The 22988-nt window shown below is 32.3% G+C and overlaps 3 protein-coding genes across 9 annotated transcripts in view; 1 reads left to right on the top strand and 2 right to left on the bottom strand.

Annotated features, from left to right (window-relative positions):
• Positions 1–281: 281 nt before the first annotated feature.
• LOC113518435 (28S ribosomal protein S28, mitochondrial) lies at positions 282–2382 on the top strand. The gene is made up of 2 exons (XM_026903355.3): positions 282–689; positions 1058–2382. The coding sequence occupies exons 1-2, from the start codon at positions 408–410 to the stop codon at positions 1334–1336; spliced, it is 561 nt and encodes a 186-aa protein (XP_026759156.2). The 5' UTR covers positions 282–407; the 3' UTR covers positions 1337–2382.
• LOC113518431 (glutaminase kidney isoform, mitochondrial) lies at positions 2143–14183 on the bottom strand. 7 transcript variants are annotated; one of them, XM_026903347.3, is made up of 10 exons: positions 14016–14183; positions 11180–11232; positions 9861–9896; positions 8527–8623; positions 7720–8080; positions 6887–7039; positions 6393–6673; positions 5616–5924; positions 4923–5077; positions 2143–4199 (listed from the first exon to the last, which is right to left on the bottom strand). In XM_026903347.3, the coding sequence occupies exons 1-10, from the start codon at positions 14181–14183 to the stop codon at positions 3842–3844; spliced, it is 1971 nt and encodes a 656-aa protein (XP_026759148.2). In that variant the 3' UTR covers positions 2143–3841. The 7 variants fall into 7 exon arrangements, with proteins under 7 accessions (XP_026759148.2, XP_052759021.1, XP_031768846.2 ...); XM_052903061.1 differs by lacking the exon at positions 9861–9896 and adding an exon at positions 11829–11948 and having other exon boundaries at positions 14016–14114; XM_031912986.2 differs by lacking the exon at positions 14016–14183 and adding an exon at positions 11829–11929.
• Positions 13913–22988, bottom strand: part of LOC113518034 (uncharacterized) — a 24516-nt gene continuing 15440 nt past the window's right edge. The window contains exons 13-18 of the mRNA XM_026902786.3: positions 21328–21510; positions 20319–20704; positions 19722–19790; positions 18073–18241; positions 15218–15397; positions 13913–14472 (exon numbers count right to left, since the gene is read on the bottom strand). Coding sequence (XP_026758587.2) covers positions 14309–14472; positions 15218–15397; positions 18073–18241; positions 19722–19790; positions 20319–20704; positions 21328–21510 — 1151 coding nt within the window. The 3' untranslated portion in view covers positions 13913–14308. The remainder of the gene's footprint in view (positions 14473–15217; positions 15398–18072; positions 18242–19721; positions 19791–20318; positions 20705–21327; positions 21511–22988) is intronic.

Here is a 22988-nt window from a genome sequence, read left to right as displayed (position 1 = left end):
GATTACATTAATGATTAAAATGTATGGTCAAATTAAAATTAAACAAGGTATATATTAAACTGACTATTTAAAAAAAGCTTGTGAATAAATCTATGTACATCAGTATTATTTCTATTCTGTTCCCCTCTATTCTACTACAACGCAATAAAATTGTTTCTATTTTGGGTGGTTGCATAGATATTGTTTCCAGTTTCATTAGTATAAAGACAATGCTGACTCTTGTGTGAAGTAGTGAATAACGCTATCTTTGTCTATGTAATCTGTGAACACTACTCTGTATACATATGTATTAATTGTACCTAAATACTTTATATCATAGAGTAATCATATTTACTTACTTGTTATTTCTTTTAACCCAACCTTTTATTAAGTTTCTTAATATTAATACTAACTATTAACAAATAAACATGTATCACGCACGATTAATGTTGAGAAATGCTAATTGTCTGAGTAACATAATCGAAGGAGCGATATACAGACACGCAAATTTGTCATCTTTAGTGGTTAAGTCAAAGAATTTTTCTAGCACTTCTGATATAAAGACCCATCAAGAAAACGCACCTTTAGAAGAATCTGAAAGAGCTGGAGGTTTTGCTAAAGCATATGAAAAACAATCCCATATTCTTGATTCACAAGAAAATGAAAATCATACATTTGCATCGTTACTCCGGAATTCTAAGTTAATTGATGTGAGTTGTTTTTTTTTTCTTTTTATGGATGATAATGGAGTAGTAACTCCGTTTGGGCTATCGATATATGCTGGCGGGGTACCAGTGAGGAATGGTAGGTAGTAATAGGTGCGGATGGAAGTAATCGCCCCTAAGTGTATCCACTAGCCGTTAGTTAGCCTATCGTGACTAATTCCACAAAAAAATAACCACGATTTCCAAGAGGAACCCAGTGGAGGTCGACCCGATAGCCAAGATATATTGCTAGCAATGGGAATATTAAAACCCCATTACTGCCAATCCTTTCCCCTGACTTGGTCTTTTATGTAATATCATATTAGTGAGTCACCATTAAAAATTAGTTAAAAACAATATATTTTACTTTTCAGCTAGGAGATCCTGTGGGGAAAGTAGTTATTGGTAAAATCTTTCATGTGGTTCAAGATGATTTGTATATTGATTTTGGCTGGAAATTTCACTGTGTCTGCACTCGACCTACAAATAGAGGGGACGAATATGTAAGAGGAACAAGAGTCAGAATACAAATAAATGATTTGGAGTTATCATCTAGGTTCCTGGGATCCAGTTCAGACTTGACATTATTAGAAGCAGATTGTAAGTTATTAGGAATTGTTTCAACCCCAGTTAGAACTAGTGCAAAGGTATAACTTATTATTGGATGTAACTATTTAATAAATTAGTAGATTATTATACAGAATTGCTATTTTTTTCATACAATAGCTGACCTTTATAAGTAAATAGATGTGAAAAAGAATGTGAATGTGAAAAAGACTCCATTTTCCACGCTTAGCCTCTCACTTGGGCCATTGTGTGTAATAAGTAAATAGATACATACATATATATCTCTCACACCTATCTCCCATTGGAGTAGACAGAAACTATGGAACACCAAATGCTCCTATTCAAACAAACTTCTTTTGCTTCCTCAACATTTATCAATCTATTCTTACATGTTTGCTGGTTATGCAACTTCTGCTATTTGGTGAGCAAATGTCTGCTGCTGCCCTAAAGGCGGCCCCTGCTAATATTTCCATGATCTATTGAAGTTTAATTGAAACTATTGTCCATTTTTGCTATGAAAGTCTGCTCATTGTATTATTTATTTATTTATTTTATTTGGGATAACAACAGCTTTTAATAAAATTGAATACATATTACATTGCATTTACTATATGCTAGCCAATTATAGTTATCGACAGCGCAAAACATAAGCATCCATTAAGCAAATATTATACTATTAATAAGTAATATATTAATATTCAGAATTAATTAATTCTTTTGTTATTCAATAATGCTGTAATTATTCAATCAATATTCTCGATTTGTTTGCATTATCCCATTCATACTCAATTTAATTTACCAACAGGTGAACCTTATATTTGCCATTTACCTAAACAATTATAATTCTATGAAGTAGGTACTAGTTAATGGTGGGTAAACAATAAAAAATAAGTTTCAATTCAACAGTTTATTTAATTGACATAATTATATTTGGACAACATCAATTATGAAATATCTATATATAAACTACACTACAATAATAATGTATATTTATTGTCTTTCTTTGTGATTATTAAGTAATCTGTTTCACAGTTTAACCATAATCAAAGCATTTGAACATTCCAATGATTGAAACACTAAATATGGAAAAAATTCCAATAATGTTATATAAAAATAAATGGAATGTCAAAAAGCAGTTTTTTTATTAGTCCACTTGAAATGGTAAATATTTGGACAGTCCATTTGATGGTAAGTGGTAGGTAATCATCATCTATAGACTCAATATCATGGGGCATCACAGATTGCTCATGGCACCTCTCATATGTTTTTACTACTAGACGAGATTGACAGTGGTATCTATCACATATAGACTTGAACAATATAAGAACATAGTTACATATTACGCTTTTTAAAAACACCAATAGGTAACAGGCCGTAAATACAGTAATACTTATGCTCGCGTCTGGCGTTCTGATATTGAAGATGTTATGCCTCTTGACTCAGTGGTTACACTGAGTTTTCTTAGTGGATTTACACAATCTGGTTGACATTTACTTAGTACTGGATATATGAAAAGCGTGTGATCCCGGCATAGAATGAACCACCCCTTCCTTTTCTGTAGATTTCATAAGAGGCGATTAAGGACATGTAAGTTCCTATTAAACGTCACCAATGCCAAACTACAGTTGCTAACCCTCCTGCCAAGCATGGCAACTACGGGCAGAACTCAAGGGGAAGGCTTATCTTCAACAGTAAAATAGGTGATATGATGATAATGTGAAAACTGTATTTGATACTGATAAATTTTGTCACTTAGGGCCACAACTGTTAGAACACGTGAAAAGGCACCTAATGGTTGACGGCAGAAATACTCTGTACCTATTTCGGCGACACAAATCTACTACCTACTTTGTCCGTATCGTATGTTTCGATAAATATAACAAAGAACATATAAAATAAATACAACGGTTCAAAGCGCTTTCGCTGATAGGCTAATCATTAGATATTATAGGCAAATCTTTTATCTAATATTTTGACAAGAATAATAAGTATATAAGCACATACGGATAGATTTCAAAGCCATTTTTGTTTAATATTTGATAACTCACCTAATAATTGAAAAAAAGTAATTCTGAGTAAGCAAAATAATTAATTATACCCCTAGCCTATCTATACCATCAATCTAACCTATCTTTACTGAGATTATCATTATAACCAATATATTTTACTTGACTCGAATATAATTTGTTGAACACTGATTTAAAAATCATTAGTACCGCGTAACCGAGTGATCTTAGATGCATCAAAATCTCAAATACAATAAAATATTATATTTCATCAAAAGCTTTTTGAATTTAGTGAATTTATTGATTTTGTGATTTATGATCGTGTGTTTTAGGAAACCAATTATCAATTTTATTAATCTCACATAAGCAAAACCAGAATCACAAATATTATTCACTATATTTGAATTCAAGTGCAGAAAGTCCAAAAAACATATATTGCCATTAATATTTTTTCTATCTAATCCGAATACTTTTTTATAACATCGATACAACCATGAGATCGTCTATAAAATTATTCTTCTTTTTATAAGTATGTATTACTACCTACTGGGTGAGATTGCTGTGTAATTTGATCGAGATTCTTCTTTAGTGTACTTTGTCGCCATTCCTAGACACTATCTCTTGTATACTAGGATCTTTAACAGCATCATTAGCATCCCCTTTTTCAAGAATTTCGTCCACCGCCGATGTAGATGCGTCATTTTCTTGGTCATTTGGATGGGCTAACTCCCATTCTTTTAAGTATTGTACTACGGCTGTATGACCAAAAGTCTCGGCCTCGTTTAGCGGACGGCTGCCCCAGCGATCTCTAGGGTCATGAGGAACAGCACACTGAGCAAGGAGAAAGTCAACGCAGGCCAAATGGCCCTCTGCAGCCGCCAAATGAAGCGCTGTTCGGCCATCATAATCAGATAAGGTCATATCCATACCAGATAAATGATGTCTGAAATTTTAAAAGGTAAAAATAAGTATCACCATTATTAGAAAATCTGCAACTACATTGTAGCATTGCATTACATACTAAAGCTATTGTGTATGTAAAAAATTCAATGTGTTACGTTTTTCTTCGGTAAAAATTCCAGAAAGAGGAAAAACTTGACTTATACCATGTTTGTCCTGAGGTATATTGCAGTATCATGCATTCCTTTAACGTACGTAAGGAAAATGCTTACCAATAAATTGAAATTGATAATTAGTTCGTAAAATTTTACCAAATAAAATCTTATTGAGAATCAGTGATCTACTAAAGATGTACTTAAATCAGTACATAATATCATGATGTATATAATTCGACTAAAGCAAATGAACAATGGTCTAAATTATTAAAAACAATAAATAATATGATAATCTAAACCAAGCAAGCCAATGTATAAACTAATCAACATTTCATTACAATAATGATTTTTATATAATAATTTTCGTGATAGGAACTCTAAGCATTGTATATCCAATAGAGATATATGTGTTTGGTCGCACCATTTATTTACTTTGTAATTTGGCGTCGAACGCAATTATTTTGGTGACTTCACTGGCTCGGGAAGTAGAGATGATTTGGAAGAAGTGCTGATAAATAACAGTTTTGGTCATTTTACTGATACTATTGTTACAACTAATACCTATTTATTATCATAGCATAGTATTTCTTTTACTTTCCAAAGCAACATACCTTCTCAAAGCACTGAGATCACCACTTGCTGCAGAAAATAGAAGATTGACAATACTAAGGCCCGTTGACTCAAACTTGTACCGTCGAGGATCTTTCTTATGACTTGCATAACGAATATTATCGTACTTATGGAAGTTGAATCTTTGGATTAGTTCCTAAAACAAGCACAATATATGCATATCTATGTTCTAAATGTAAAAGTAGCTTTTTGTGTAAAAATTGTAAAAAGGGATCTAAAATAACAATGAATTACCTAAAGTAGTGCCAATTTAATAAACCAGGTTATTTAATGAATGAATATATACCTATATGATCAAAGAATTCTTATCAATTTCTTACATGATATAGTTTAATTGTCAAAGTAATCCCTATTTGTTGAAACGCTAACCCCACCAATACTAATGGTTTATGTTGACGGTCCAGGACGATAGACGAGTATTTAAGATCAACTGATACAACATGACGAATAGACAAGGATTATCCACGATTGTTTAAAGGAATATCGCAAGTTCAGATTAATCCCATTCTTCTTCCTCTTCCTACCCTTATCCCAATTATGATTTGGGATCGGCGTAATATGTTTTTTATACATATTACAAAAATATTTAAAATTTACGACCGGCTACCTGCCTGACGTCAACCCTCTTTGGGAATCAAAAAACACAAATATACTATTTAAGAATGTATACTCACTTCACAAAATTGCAGTCCTCTGCAACTGTTCCCGAGAGGGTCAAGGGGTGGGGACCACGTGCAGATTCCCATAACATTAGGTACTACAATAAGCATCGCTCCTGACACTCCAGACTTTGCCGGCAGTCCCACTTTAAAAGCAAATTGTCCGGAGTAATCGTACATTCCGCAGCTATGCATCAGTGACAGCACATTCCTCACAGAATCGGGCCGTAGGACTTTTTCGTCGGTAATAGGACAGATGCCGCCATTAGCTAGTGTCGCTGCCATTATTGACATAATATCACAGTTTGCCTCCATAGAACAACACTGAAATTGTTTAAAGAGTATAAGATAATAGAGGACCTAAATTTAAAAGTTTGTGATTGTGAAATATTATTTATATAAAAAATTATGGACTAGTTATCTTCTACACTGACTCACAAGATGTAAAGAGCTCGATCTATGAAAGCTGTAAAATTCTTCAAGTGCGATAGAATGGGACCCTTAGTCTCCATTATTAACGTTCCTTCTCCCCCCAGCGCGATAGAATTGATAGCACGTACCATATCGCTTGAAGTGTGAGCCGAATGTATGACAATTTTACTTCTTATTAAATAAACATTTGTGAGCATAATGTTTAATTCAAAAATGTATATTTATTTACCTATTTTTCTAATATTTATTATGTTTATACAAAAAAAAAATACTGTTTATTATCATTACAATTCTTGATTGATTTAATAACTACAGTATTTAACAATAAATAACGAAGGCAGCTCTACCTTTTATACTAACCTGAAAATAAAAATCCATACACTCTCGAAGATTAGTTTTCTCCGGATAACATTTGTGCTCACGCATGTAAAATCCAAGTGCATAATTCCGATCGGCAGCTTCGCGTTCAGACAAAAATACAGCGTTATTGAAACCTAACACTTCATGGCCAGCCAAGCGGCTGAAGAATGACATCACGTAGTCAAACTTTTCGGCCAGAGTCATCTCTGGTTTATCCAATGTTTTCAGTAACGAGCACACTAGGATTGCCCCAGCATTGATCATAGGATTATGTGGTTTCACTGTCGAAAAATATAAAAGAAAAGAGTTATTTCTGATAGCTTTATTTACCCTACCAGCAATAGTACTGACCAATATCAAGTTATCAATATAAACATCAATTAAATAAATAGTAGGTACAGAGGTAGAAAGTCCTAAATTTATATAACATTTATAGTGCATGCAGTTTGACAAGTACGTATGTTGTTTTAGACGTAAACATGTTTAATACGCACTATTATAGTCCAATACGAGTTCATTGAAGTTGCGTCCGCTGGGCTCTGTGCCAACATATTTATGCACCACGTCAGGGCCCAGAGTCTCTAGTGCCATAGCATATGTCAGTGGCTTGCTGCATGATTGCAGAGTGAATGGAACTGTCACGTCACCTGGTCCGAAAAGATAAATAGAATATAAATAACAACATTAGACAATTATTTACCAGATATAAATAGCTGCTTCTCTCTGAATACACAAGATAACTGATACATAGATATCGCAATTTATATCAAAATGTGTTCTTTTATTATTTATTTAAATAAAATTGAAAAAGTAAAGTAAAAGAATTTATTTATATAAAAGAGTGTCACTACTAAATTACTAGCACTGGAACTAAGAAATATAACTATTGATTTAATAATATATTCCTTCCTGCATTAAAACGCATCCGAAAACATTACCTGTTTTCATTAACTTTTAGTATGAGACCAATACGAAACAAACCCTGTCAATTGAAAGGAAAGGGGTTATTAGAAATAAAGTCTAAAATATTGCCCTATATAAATATATAAATAATATAATATAATAAATAGTACCCTATATTGCAATATTAGGTCGATTCCCACGCGATTCCCCCTGAATACCGTCATAGATAATTCTTGTCAAATTCGTAACGATGGGCCAACTGACCTATTTTAATCCTCACCTATTATCATTCACTGATGCTCCACTAGCTTATACCGATAACGCAGACGGGGTTACCGTTCCATGTACACCCTTAAAAAATCCCTGTCCATTACAAAAATAATCATTAAAATAGCATTGCAAAATCGTAAATTCGAACACTCACCAATAGAAAATCTTTGACCATCTATCGTGCATACACTAACACCCCAATTCTCAGGACTTGCTCTTGCTAGTTGTGGAATATAACTGGCAACCTTGCCATCTGTATTACTTTTAGCTGACCAATACATTTCTTCTATATCTTTGATGAAATCCTGAAAATCTGGAATGACGAATTGACTACGAAATGCCCTTGTTATTAAAACAATATTTGGTGCGATCACTTCTTTAAATGTTTTTCTGTCTAATTTCAATGTCTCTGGAGAACCTCCCTCAAAATTTGACTCTTTGTGTGCTTTGTATAAATTAAGCATAACTTCTTTGACGCGTGCGTCATTTTTTCTTATTCCAGTTGTTCTCAAGGCCTGAAAAATATCAAATGATTAATTGATTCTCATTTTTAGGATTATTATTAAAATTACTAGTCCCATTCTAATGCCGTGGCTTCCATACTAATAAAAGAATCATTATTTACGATTAAATAATTTTAATCATCAAAAAACCTTTATTGGCTTCAATGCTTGTGGGCATCATTCCTCAGGACACAATCTATTATAAAAGCAATAGTACATACCGTAGAAATATATTACAGGTTGTTATTAATCTCATCTGTATACTATCCTACCTAATTGTTTACAGATATCTAGTTGAAACAAATCTACGTACGAGATGACAAATTTATATTGTTTGATAATTACTTTAAATTCCAAAACCATCAGTATAGATGATGAAACTTAATTTTGTACAACCAACATTTCATTATCCATGTCTGAACTGAATAAGCTACATAGAATGAAATATAAAAACTTACGGCCAAAAATTTTCCAACTGGTAGAAGTCCAGTGTCTTCATTTTTGAACATATCGAATAAAACATCATCAGCATTTTTATGCGATCCTTCTCGAACTCTGTACAGAGAAATGTATTATGAAATGCCCCGTAATAGTAAATTAATACTAAATCTAATAATTAAAGCTAATAATAATAACTTTATTTATAAATCAACATGCAACACAAACATATACAAGACCTAATGAGTGTAGAAGTGTAGGTTTAAATCGTTAGGGTTGTATTTACCTTTATAATTATATTTATAGTAAAACTGAAAATAACCCTAAAATAGCTGCACAAATGTATCCATCTAATTATTATTACTAACAAACCTATTTTCTTTGGAATTCCTATGTAGCATTAAATAGGGAAATAGGTGGATGTTTATTTAAATAAGTGATTAGTAATACATTAAATAGATATACAAATTTAGCAGTTCAATATTTATACAACGACATGTAGCCATCACGATCTAATATTGAATTTGACGTAAACGGCGGGTGTGTCGATGACGTAGGTAGCGATAGCCATTATTCTTGTGTGATCATATGACTTCTACAGTTTTGAACGAGCAGCCAACATCGTTAAAAATAGTTTCAGGTTTTAGGTAATTAGGCAGGTAAATTACTGTACTAAGATTATAACATTTTGTTAGATATTTATTTAAAACGCCAAAATCTACCTACTCCTACATATTTTATTAATATTATAAATGTCAGTTTGAATGTTTGGATTGCTGCTACTTAATTACGCTAAACGGCTAAACAGATTTGAATGAAATTTGAATCACAATTATGTGTATACTAGGTCAACTCTAGTTTTTTGAGTAGTAATTTACGCAATAATACTACGTCTAACAGCTATTCAATAATGTTATGTATATCCAATATTATCCAGTACCAAATACCTACAACGTATACATTAGATATAAAATTAGATAGAGAATACATTATTCTCTATCTAATTTTATATGGAATGCAAATGAAACTACAATTTAATATTAATCTACGAAGCAATAAAACCTAAAACTACCAAAAACCATTTCAAAGAATTTGTACACTTACAAACACAAGCAAAACTAAAAAAAGTTTTAAAATGAAAATCAGTAAATAATACAATAATTAAACGTATACAATAGTTAAATAAAATTATTCTATCTGTCTGTTAAATTACAGAATTATTAAATAATTCGAAGATACGTCACTCAGCGCTTTTCTAAGGAAAGATGGTTTGAAAATAATATGTCTTAAAATTGCTACAAAATTTTGGCATGCGACACAACAACACAGTAAAACTCCTAGCGTGATTACTCACTGTACTGGATCAAGGTTGTGCACGAACGAGTATGGTCTGCACCATGAAACATATTTAAAATTCATATTTATATCTATAAGTTAGAATAAACTTGAACTATGAGTACTTATAAAGATTTTTACATAATTATATTTTTAATTTGATTGGATTCACTCATCAACAACAAGTTGATAATATTATATATTACATAATGATGTAAGTAATATACCAAATCTAATTAATGATCCGTGAAAGAAAATATAATTTCGTTTACGAGCGAAAGCCTCTGGCATACTAACAGACAAACGAAAATAAAAGAGTTTTTTAGGAAATGAAAAAAAGTTTTTAATGTGATGTTATTTTTACCTAATATTTCTTAATTTCTGTTTATATTTTTATTTTTCAACCGACATCAAAAGAAGAAGGCTCTCAATTCGGTCGCCATTTTTTAGGTTTATTACCTCATAACCCCATCAGATATAATCGACTTGAAAAATTCTTTTTTTATCTAAAAGGATATACTTACAGATTTTATAAAAATCGGTTCAGTACTTCATTCTTTAAAACAAAATAACTGGTTTTGTCACAATTGAAGACTTTTTAACACATTTTTTCATTTACCTTTATCTCCGCTAATTAATCCGTTTTGAATTTTCTTCTCGCAATAGACAGAGTTTAATCCCGTGTTGGTCTTATGCTTATTTGTTCACGATTGAAGTTGTTATTTCTTTATGGGAAAAAAATTAAAATTATCCCTAATGAGCGTGGAACTCTACCAACGGTATACCTAATTTGCATAAGTAATGCGGTTTTCGTATTCACTGAGCAAGATTATTTCCTTAATCAGTAAATAACCAGGCAGTTGTCATGGATTTTAAGCAGTTAATTGATATTATTAATTACAAAACTTCCTTGTCTAATTTAACAGAACACAGTCAATTGTAGATCGATTTTTAGTAAAGTTATAATATATATACAAAAAAAAAATCTATTTTTAAAACAAAAATTAAGAGAGTCTATATCTACTTTAAAAATGGTATATTTTTACTTTAATTATTGTAAAATATATGAGATATAGGTATACATAGATAGATATTTAAAATTCCAGGGTAAATGTAACAAGTAGCTGCATTATTTATGTAATAGGCGACACATAGTGGCGCCAGCAAACCCGTTTAATATAGATCAATAGGAGTTGATATGGTTCATTAATAACAATTGGTTTCTAATAAAAGAACAACACTTGCTGTTGCATACAAATATAAACGTTTTAATTTGAGTGCGTAAAATATTTTAAATTTATTTAATTTAAATTTAATTTAAAAATTAAAATTACGTACCTCATTTCGATAGTTTGAACAGAGTAAAAATGCGGTGCAGAATTGCGCCATTTCTGTAACAATTAATTTAAAACATGTAATTATTTTTATTCAATAAGAGGTTTACGTAAGTAACCATCTATTACTGTCTTATAAGTCACCACCTAATAAACATATACAAAACACACTCACTTCGGGTTTGCTTATAACATAGACGGGTCTCACTTGACTGTAAAGACGGCAGCAGACGCATGCTGGTTGGAAAACGGGCCTGGGGACGATAGCGAGACGGAGGAGCCTACGGCTGTTCATGGTGACCACGTACCACAAAAAAGACGGGATAAGTCGGGCATCAGTTCGCGCTGGCGCTTCGTCGTACGATGCCAGAGCGCAAGCGTCGACTATCCGGCCCCGTATACGATCAGTCGTAACTTATCTACTTATTTACCTTCAGTATTTACCTACTGTGTAACGTACTAGAGTTGCGTATGCATACAGACAATTTGAATGTTTCATATCTATATTTATCTAGTTCAGTGTTTCAGGCAGTTCGTATTTGAGATCTTGACATTTGTGTCAAGATTCCTTTAGAGGAATTGTTAAAAAACTATCGTACCACGTATAGAACAATATAAAAGATACAGATTGTAAAAAAAAAAATTATACCTACCTCAAAAAATATTATATTTCATATCAGTCATATGGCTATCTTGCGAATACTCTTATTTCAAGGTCATATTTATTTCATTAATAAGAGGATAATAAATACGTCAGAAATGGCACATTATATCTGTAACCAATGCAAATTTAATGCAAATCTACATACCCAGTAGTAAGATAAATATCTTACGCGTGATATGTGCATAAATTTAACAAAATAACAAAAACTGCAATCCGGTTGGATAAATTAGTATTTGCTATTTTACTCATATCAATTAATCTCTTCAGCGGTACACTCTTGACCATTCTGGTCATGGTTTTCATGATTATAGAGATTTGTCGATGAGATTCTTCTTCGTTCGTATTTTTCATATAGTTTTCATTTCACACGATATGACCGAAGTAGGTACTTGTGAATTCATATTTGAATAATCGAAAATAATCTCTCTCTGATTTTTATGTCGTTCAGTATGGAAACGTTGGTTCAGTAAACAGAGCATCAGCTTTTCGGCGTTCTTTTGCCTGATCGTCCAAGTCTGTGCACCATACAAGAAAATTGGGAAAAATAAACTCCTTAATGATGTTACGGTTCTTTCAGATTTAATGCAGTTTGCTTACAACTGTTTTTGTGGCATCTCCTTCTTATCATTAATAGTAGTTTATTATTATATCAGATAATAAATACACGCTAAATGACTTCTACTTTGTTGTTAACTTACAAAATGTCTATGTAATTGATTTTTAGATCAGTTTAACTTTTTCTATCGAGAAGAATTTTTATAAATATTATGTTATTTGTTTGATAATATATTGCATTATAATAACAATAACAGATTTTGTTCTACAAAAAAAAATGCCGACTTCAATCGTGACAAAAGCACTTATTTTTATTTAAAAACTAAACTACTAAGCCGATTTTGATAAAATTTCTATGGGGTTAATCTGAAAGTATATCCTTTATAAATAACGAACAAACATAAAAAAAATGCAACCGATCTAAAAACATTCTCCATTTTGAAGTTGGTTGGCAAACTAAAGAGAAAGAATGATCGTAAATATCTTCACTAGACTTTCGAGTTTGTGCTCACTGTTTTGCTATTATAAACATATCTCAATACTTACACACAATGACGAGAGTATGACGACGTCTCTAAGTGGAATGGTAAATGAACTGACGGTTATTGGTAACCTTCACCTTGACATAAACAACACAACGGACATCAAATGATAAACAGACATCTGTGATGCTTATGATACCACATGCTACATGTGTTGCAATTCCTAAAGACTTTTATGGGTGAAATGGAACGATGCACCCAGTTATGTTAACGATATACAATAGCGAGGCTCCAGTGAAGATGAAGTGTTGAGATCGAAGTCAGGACTGTTAGCCCATTGCGGCGAATTAGCCAGAAATTAAACAAGATGGTTTCCAGGGCGACTGCATGGAGGTCGACCTAATAGAATATATTGCTAGCAATGGGGTCGCAAGTCTCTAGGCTGATATGCCTTCGTACCATAGTATTTTAACGTCACTTATCATACTCTTTAAAAATAAGCTAGGAACAGCTGCTTGGACAGATAGAAAAACCCATACTTTATAGAGTCTGTCTTGCTCTCTCAATTTACTGATACTATAAGAATACAATTATTCTTATGCTTATACCTTGGTCTACTGAACTATCATATATAATTATTACAAAAATAAAAAAAAAAATTATTTGTCCTTGTAGAAAAATGAGGGTTGAGGGCCAACACCAAGCTTTTTGTTTATGTATTATGTTTTCAGTTTCAGCTGAGACTTGGTTAAAATATTAAGCAATACCTATTACTAACTATTCAGTAAAAATTTCAGTAAAATTCAATATACGAGTACTTTCCCTTCACCTTCTGAATGTTTTCCCCTAATCGCTTCTACGTCATGTCAGGGAAGAATTTTTATATAAAAGCAATATTTCCTCTAAATTCAATTTGCTTTTTCCCTGTTGATATATAAAATAATTATTTTATTTTTGGAGTATTATTGCAAATTCTCAAAGTATCTACATTTAAGTAAAAGTTATATGCAATGAAAAAAAATAAACAAACAAATACTCGACTATAAGAATTACAATTTAATATTAGAAATAAATACAACATCTTAATTTAGATTTGTAAAACTACAGTCCTTAATAAGTAGCGTGTAAGAACTAATTACCTCAAAGTCATTGCTATTCTCCATCACAAAATCTTCGTATCCTTTACAATAAAATCGCATAACAGTTATGGATCTAAGGTAAAGACGCGCGTGCGCTGCGACGCGCGAAAATAAACACAGCGAAAATCGCGAGATTCGGACACTTCCACTTACAGTGCACTGGAACATACTTCTTTAGACAGCTGATATAAATATCTTACATCCAGTGCCAAGCGGTTGAAGACGGGAACGTTACTATATTTAGCGGACATAATGATTACTAAAAGGTGTGCTATATGTTCACTTTATAAACATTATTTGTTTCTTTTAACAAATGAAACATAAATAGGCTTCGAATTTCTTAATACTAAATCGGCTGTTATCTCGAGATCCGACTCACGGGTGACTGGCATCAGTTCAAATTCCCGAATGATTGCTGAAAGGGCTATCTTCATCTCCATAATTGCAAATTTTTGACCTGAAAATAAAATAATAGGTAGGTATAGAAATAGCAAGCAACAATCGATAGTTAAATCCAAACTGTAAGAAATATATATGCGAAAAGTATTGATATTTCTAATAAAAACAAAGAAAAATATCAATATTTCTGAAAAGTATATTTTAATGACTGTCAATAAAACCTTACATGGTAACACAGAGCCGCTATGGGGGGAAAGGGATTGTTAGTAATGGAGACTGAGAATCCCATTGCGAGCAATATACTCAACCAGGTCGACCTCTTTGCGGTTCTCCCTGGAAACTATCATGGTTAATTCCTAATGAATTCATCATGATGGGCTAACTGGCCTGTTTTCATTCTCATCTATCACCCTTCACTGGTGCTCCGCCAGCGTATCCCATTAGCGCAGGCGGGGTTATCATACCATTTTCACCCATCAAAAAAAAACACAGAGCCGCTTGTTTTTTTTTTTAAATCCATATCGCCAAATGGCTTAATTAGCGGAAGTGTACCCTTTTTATTTTGATTTTTGTTCGGATTTTTTATACTGCAGCAAGTATATACTGTTACAACTCATGAGGAAACCCAAAGTCATAACCTCACTCACATGTATTCTATAATCTCCATGGTATGTTCATAACAACAGCCATTAATTTCCATCAGATGTGTTGTTTTTTGTTTACCATTTCAATTGCATAAAAAGAATTAAAAATATATCATGTACGTTTTTAAAAACTCTGAAATAAAATTGTTTAATCAATACCTATACAGTTTCTAGGGCCCGCACTGAATGGTATGTACGCGTAGGGATGTCGCCCTATGCAGTTCTCAGGCAGGAAACGATCAGGGTTGAACTCTAATGGGTTTTCAAATAAATCAGCCCGTCGATGCAAATCATAAATATGGATATTGCAGTATGTTCCTTCTGGAATTTCGTAATTACCTGAAAAGAAAGGTTGTTTTAAGAAATAAAAGAAAACATATATCTAGACTACGTTCTATCTAATTATTTTTTATTAGTCAATATTCCCATATAGCTTCGTTACAATCAAAGTATTTCTTTTGCCGTGTAGTCTCGGCATAAAATAGCCCACCTTTTCCTTTCCCGTAGATGAATAATAAATAAGAAGCGATTAAGGGAACTTAATATAATATAAAATAAATTTTATCCAAGTAAACTTAATAATAAATATTTTTGTATAGTCACTTTTTTTATAACTATCGTCCAGTTTGGAATGCAATTTCAGCTGAGTAAAAAGGGGAACAAACACGGCTGTTGTTTTTTTTTCAAATATAAACTAAGTTTACAACCAAAAAAAAATATGAATGGATAAAATGCCTATTCCAAACTTCATATTTATAATGAGTAAGAAAATAAAAAGCTACCAAGCTACACTCAATCACAATGTTCTTGAACAGACCAATCCCTACTAAAAGCACCCGTTCACGAGTATGAGGTATGAGCCATCGGTGTGTTCATCTATATTATAGGGAGCCCAACGACCCGGTCCACCACGCTGTCACCAATCTGAACATTAAAGTGAGCGTTACTTGTTTCAAGATAGGCAGTTATGTCAATATTATAAATACCAATAAAAATGTGACAGTTAGTAAACCCACTTATTACAAAATTAAAATGTTATACATATAATCAATTAAATAAAAAATAATTCTTTTTAAAATACTAAATAAATCAGTAAAACAATAAAAAAATTTAAAAAATAAACAATGTCAGCAACTGTGTACTGTAATAGGCCTTTCCAGAAAGATTCTTTTTTTATAACAGCTTTAAAACATCATTCGGGTAGGTCCAGGATAGATTTTGGCAGTTTAATATAAAATCTTACATGATTTCCTAAGAACGATACGAATATACCGACCTTTTTCAGTCGACATAGTGGCAACAATGAATTGTCCTTATGGCATAATTTTGTATTTAATGGTTTACATTGGTAAAAGATTGTAAGTTTTTCCTTACATACATTGTTTTAATAAATGTATTGAGAGGCAACTGTAATATCCTTACAGTTGCCTCTTTAAAACATTATCGAACAAATACTCTTGAATTCATATTATAAATAGAACGTAGAGCTCTTTTTTATAATACAAATGTAGTGTGTATATCTGCAGCCTTACCCCACAATAAAATACTATAGGCCATAATACTTTGAAAATAGCTAAAATAAACAATTTTGGCCGTTACTACATCCGTTAATTGTCTAATTGTTCTAATTGCATAGGCCTACTGACTTATTTTTGTATATGAGGCCCCCGCTGTAATTTTGAATAATAGTGATGCCAAGAAATGTGGTATCATTAACAAAATCTAATGATCGGCCGTCTAATAATATATGAGTTTCAACTTGTCTTACATTAGGAAGAGTGAATTTAACACATTTTGTTTTGTTCGCATTCATTAAAATATTATTACTTGTAAATTATTTTAAAACTGCAGAGAGAGTGCTATTTTTTTCGTCAAAACTAATACTTTAACGGTTAAGTTTAAATAGTAAAGAAGTATTACCGGCAAACAGCACGATGTCGGCTGTTTGTTCTGCCAGATAAGGCCATTTTTGTTAACTAAGAAGAAAAAAAGACCAATGATTGAGCCTTGAAGTACACCCATTTTGAAGTTCGCTCCTTTTAATTTAATACCACTAATCTCAACAGTTTGTAATCTGTTAGTTAAGTACGAATGAATTAAGATTAAGGCGTTGTCTCCAATTCTATGATATTTTAATTTGAGCAATAGTATTTGAAGGTCCACGCAATTAAAAGCTTTTGAAAAGTCACAAAAAAACTCCAATGGTATCCCGTGAATTTTTCCATGCATCATATATATGACTTATAGGAGCATCGGTAGTCGACTTACTCGTACCCGCGGTAAAAGCGAACAGTTGACTGTGAAGAAGTTCATTTTCTTTAAAATGTTTAAACATATGATCAAGCTTAAACTTTTTAAATACTTTACTCAAGACGTTTAGAATTGAAATAGGTCTGTAGTTATTAAATTCAGAATTATTCCCAGATTTAAAAAATAGGTATTAGTTTTGCCAGTTTCATTCAATAAGTAAAAACTCCATTATCAACACATTCATTAAAAATAACAACTAAATGTGGAAAAAGAATATCAATAATTTTATTTATAGCTTTAATTGATATACCCAATGATCCTCCGTGTTCTTCAATTCAAATTGTTTAAAGGTTTTTATTAATTTTTGTGGGCATACATATTTGAAATAAAAAATGACTACATTACAACATTTTCTATAAAAAAGACTTGGTTAATTGTGGAGAAGAATCGAGTTTAGATATCCAAACTAACTATACTATATAAACTATACAGACATAACAATTTTTTTTTAAATTAAATGCAAGAAATTTTGACACAACATTCAACAGAAAATGTAACGATATCACTACATTCCTTAATTTTAATATTATTTCTTACAACAATCATTGATCCACCTCTAATTGCTCTATTAGCAGAGAGCTAAAGTAGCTGACATTATTATAATTGTTTAAATCAAACATAATACTATAAAATAAGTAATGAAACCTAAATTATGGTACTACTACTATAATACTACTACATAGTATAAATTCAGGTTTTCTTACTCAGAGTCAATGTTCCGTTTAAAGCGCGACTTATAATTGGAACAGGCGGGTATAAACGCATAGATTCCTTTATACAGTATTCTAAGTATCGCATTTTCGACATGTCCTCAAAGTTGGCAGGTCGTGATGAATCATCGAATATCTCTCTCTGTTCTTCAAATATTTTGTCCTGAGTAAAACAAACAAATAAGTACTTATACGTATATTATAATATACGAGGTCTGTCCGGAAAGTTCGTATAAAAGTGTTCTGGAATGCGAGAAAGAGGAGTGGGGAGGCCAGGTAAGCGCAGGACCCCTTCCTTATGTCCCTAACAATGCTTCAGTTCTGGTCTGACCGCCGTGCGGTGCGAACTGGCTTGTCACGCCATCTGTGAAGTTACCTCTTAACGAAACCCCGTCGGCATGGAGCCCGCTTCCGTTGAAGAGCAGCGCGTCGTAATCAAGTTTCTCTCGAAACTCGGCAAGAATGGCCGTGAAAGCAAAGAGTGGAAGACATCCGGGGAACCACGAACAAAAAAATCAAGAAAATCCCGCTCAAATGTCAAGACAATGTTGATTGTTTTTTTCGATGTTCGGGGGATTGTCCATCAAGAATTCGTCCCTCCAGGCCAGACAGTTGATGGAAAATTCTACGTCGATGTGCTCAGACGCCTCAAAGCTCGTGTGGCACGAGTTCGTCCAGAATTGGCGCGAGAGGGGCGTTGGATTCTTCACCACGACAATGCCCCTGCCCACACCTCTCTTGTTGTCCGTGAGTTTTTGAGTAAAAATTCCATTACGGTGACCGAACACCCCCTATTCGCCGGATTTGGCCCCGTGTGACTTCTTCTTGTTCCCAAAAACCAAATTGGTACTTCGGGGGCGGCATTTGGGGGACATAAATGAGATAAAAAAAGCTACGACGGGGCAGCTGAGAAACCTACAACCAGAGGACTTTCAAGGAGCCTTCTCACAGTGGAAACGGCGTTGGCACAAGTGCATTATGTCACAGGGGGAGTACTTTGAAGGGGATAAAATTGATTTACCTGAATAATTGTAAAATAAAATTTTTAAAAAACTTTTATACGTACTTTCCGGACAAACCTCGTATATTCATAATTAATAAGTATCACGCAATCACACTAATTGCCTGGTCCTCTAGCTGTGATACTTTGTGTTATGAGGAACCAAGCAACAAACATCTGGGGCACAACTAAGAATACCCAGATCCGATCCAGTTAAAACAAGTTCGTTTCCTAAACGGGCCAGACCAGAAAATCGAACCTAGGATCTCATTTACGTAATACAAAATAACCACCGTTGGCCTACGTTGGTCATCGTCTTATTTGTAGAAATCTAAAGGTGAAATTAAAATAATTGGAAGTATTCTATCAATAGAAGAAACAACTTTCCACAAAGAAACATTCACAAATTTTAAGCCTCCCATACTACTTGTGTGAGTAAAACGGTACAGTCTGTCATTTTTCATATATCTATGAAGAAATTAACAGCTTCTTTGGAAAAATAATCTTAAGAAGGATATTAATCATATTAATTTCACCTCGTATTTATCAGTTTTAATTAAATTATAAAATACGAATATATTATGAACATGGGTAAATGGATAATACAATTATTAGATAATTCAATTATTTTAAGTTAATTTACCTGTATATGTTTATTATTTGCTAACAAAAGTAAGCAAAAGGTCAATCCAGATGCAGTAGTATCATGACCCTGTAAATAAAACAAAAATTTAGTACCTATAAGTACTAGAGATAGAGTCAACGATAATATGTTAAAAGTACCTTGATATCAAGCTAAAGTAATAAATAATAATAGAAACACTTAATAAAATATCTGTGCCAGAGTCGACTCCAGACAACAGAACAAAGGGTAAACGAAAAAAAGATTTTAATAGCTTATATAATGTTTCAAGACTGAGTTATTTAAATTGTATCATCCATGATCAGTATAAGAAATCAAATTAAGATCATAAAATATTATCAAACGAAAACTACTGAATTGATTTTATATAGCCTAAAAATAGTATAAGAAGTTCTAAAACCTTAGTAACAAAATTATACTGATTTTATTTATTTTTTTATTACCTCCTGGCGCTCTAACAATTCTTCCAATAATCATAAATATATTTGCATACACATATTTGGTATCAAGAAGGTTTTTATTTATTTCAGTCAACCAATATATCATGATAACGCAGACAAAGTCACAGGCAGAGCTAGTAAATGAAAATTAACTTACTTTGAACATAAAAGTGTCGACTTCTTCCTGTATACCAGTATCATTAATGAGTCCATCTTTATGTGCCATAATCAAAAGATCTAACATGGCTGTCTTTCTCTGTTTTTTATTTATATATATCTCATCCTCTGCAATACTGTTTTCGATTCCATTAACTTCAATATATTCCTTTCTATCTTTTATAACTCGTTCAGTAAAACTATGTACTTTTTTTATATTTTTATTTTGCCTCTTGCCTGTACTAGACAAATTGAACATGAAATCTGTATGATAATAAATTTTGGTAACTCGCTCCACAAATAGTTTGCCTAATTCGTAGATCGAAGCTTTGTATGATTTTGCAACAGCATTCGCTTCATTTGACAGTTGGGTGCCCATTGCAGTTTCTAAAATTCAGAAACAAAATCAAACCTTAAAATAAGAGTAAGATTTTAATTTCCTATAATCCCTAAGTTTATTTAACAGTAGAAAATAAAGTAATAGACCATATGACGAAAAATATTAACTGTCGCCTAGACTTAAACATTACGGATATAGGACATATGGGCAGCTCGTGACACCTCTCATGCAATGGCAGTTTTGGGGGTTAATGTTCATGTCACGTATCAGAATTTTCACTAGTTTGAATAAACCTACACGCATAGATTGTTTTTATAGTAGAAATAAAACTGTAACTAAAAGATGTATAGATAACAGTGTGTAGATGGAGGTATCAGTTCTGTCGAGAAATGTTTGACTGTCCACAAGGGATCCTAAAATCGAATCCCGGCTTAAACATTTGATTGTTTCGAATTCATATATGTATTATTTGAATATTATTGTCATTTGCGTTGTCCTTTAGAGGGTAAGAAATGTCGTCATCCGATAAGCCACGTAGAGGTAAAGGCCTTCATATAAAATGCAAAAGCAGAAATTTGATAAGATAACACGCCGCCCTCTCAACAATGTAGTAGTATAGAACAATTTGTAGGTGGTTTCAATGTTTACAATATGTCCACTATATACCTACCGCATATAGAGTTGAGGGTGAACTCAGATAGAACAGGTACGATATCTACAGCTTTTCCTTCCGAACTGCTCAAAGTTTCAATGAGACGAACGCTGTTCTCTTCCAATATTATGAAAAAATCCCGTAAGATATTGAAATGGAAGGTAGGTGTGAGAATTTTTCTCCTTTGAAACCATTTCGATCCTGAAAATAGGCATTTTATTATTTTACTTTTTCTTATATAATTTGTATTACTTTTGAAAATGTTGAATATTACGATAATTTTTAAAAACTTTACAAGATATGAGGTAATTTTTTTGTTAGGCCTAAAATGATAAAAAAACTATCGGCCCGCGGGATGGAAAGAAATAACCATTGCCTTAAACATGAACAACATTATGGACGTTACAAGCTGTACTATCACCTATGGTAAACGTTATAAGTGCCTATTCCTGAGGTCTATAATTTTATGTCTCCGTCTCTGTGATTTCAGTACCATAATATTTACTAATAACATAGTAAGGGATAAAGTTGATTTTTCTAAAAATGTGAATTTACTGTTTACCGTTTCATTACTTGTATCTACCCTAATGGGAGACAAACATGACAGTCATACATGTGTGTATGAGATTAAGTATATCTACGTAGACAATTATTATGTAGTTGATTGTAACATTTAATTTTATATAGACAAAACACATTACATTTTAAATTCCGATAAACTTACATAAGACCATTAAAATAGGTAAACATTGTATGTTCATTTGATAACATGAGACGTCCAGTCAAATTATACTTATACCTAATTAAAATTGGCTAGTTAATTGCTAATTAGAATTTGCATCAATTTAAATATAGCTACAAGTACGATAGGTCAGTTGGCCGGTATCGACTTTGCTAAGAACACAAATTTTGTAATGACTTTCTGACTGGAATCACTTAATAGATAATATAGACTTTGTTCAGAACACAATTCGTAATGAACTTTGATCAGCAATACCGACACAGCAAATCATATTTATCTACCGATCTAGCTCAGAGGTAGAGCGGATATATAGCTCAATGATTAAGCACATTACGTTCAAATTCAACAACAGGGCATTGTTATTTATTATTATTATAAACCTGAATAGCTTGCTAATAATCGATCATGTGCAAAATTTGCTCAAGGCGGCATAGCTAACTTTGCACATTTTAAGGTAACTCGATACACTTTCATCCTCTTTAAATAATGTATAAGAAAAATCTAAAATGGTATACAATAAACAATAACGTGAGTGTTTATAACGATGATCGAATATAAAAAATATTCTTATACAAAGAGTTTTAAATTGGATAATTTACTGTTAATAAAAGATTGGAAGCTAGTTAGATACTTACTTATTTATACTTTCTTGTTTAACAAGTTTTAGATAATATTTACATCACCGTCTATTTACAGAGCGTGTTCGGCACACTAGATACCTATATTATTTGGATTATTTAATGAGAATAATAATTCTCATTTAGTTGTAGCGTATTCATATAAATTCCCTTTTTAATAACATTTTAACGCTTTATTTTAGATTTTACTTCAGCCATGAGGCTACTATATATTTACTGACCAGGATAAAAAGTAGCGTATATCCTTCTCCGTCCCATACAGTAAGTGTATACTAAATTTCATAGTAATTGGTTAAGCC

Source organism: Galleria mellonella, unplaced genomic scaffold, assembly GCF_026898425.1.
Source record: "Galleria mellonella isolate WM207_F2 unplaced genomic scaffold, CSIRO_AGI_GalMel_v1 utg132, whole genome shotgun sequence".
NCBI classification, from domain to species: Eukaryota; Metazoa; Arthropoda; class Insecta; order Lepidoptera; family Pyralidae; genus Galleria; species Galleria mellonella.
The sequence above is the reverse complement of the archived record's forward strand: the minus strand, read 5'-3'. Positions and strand labels throughout refer to the sequence as shown.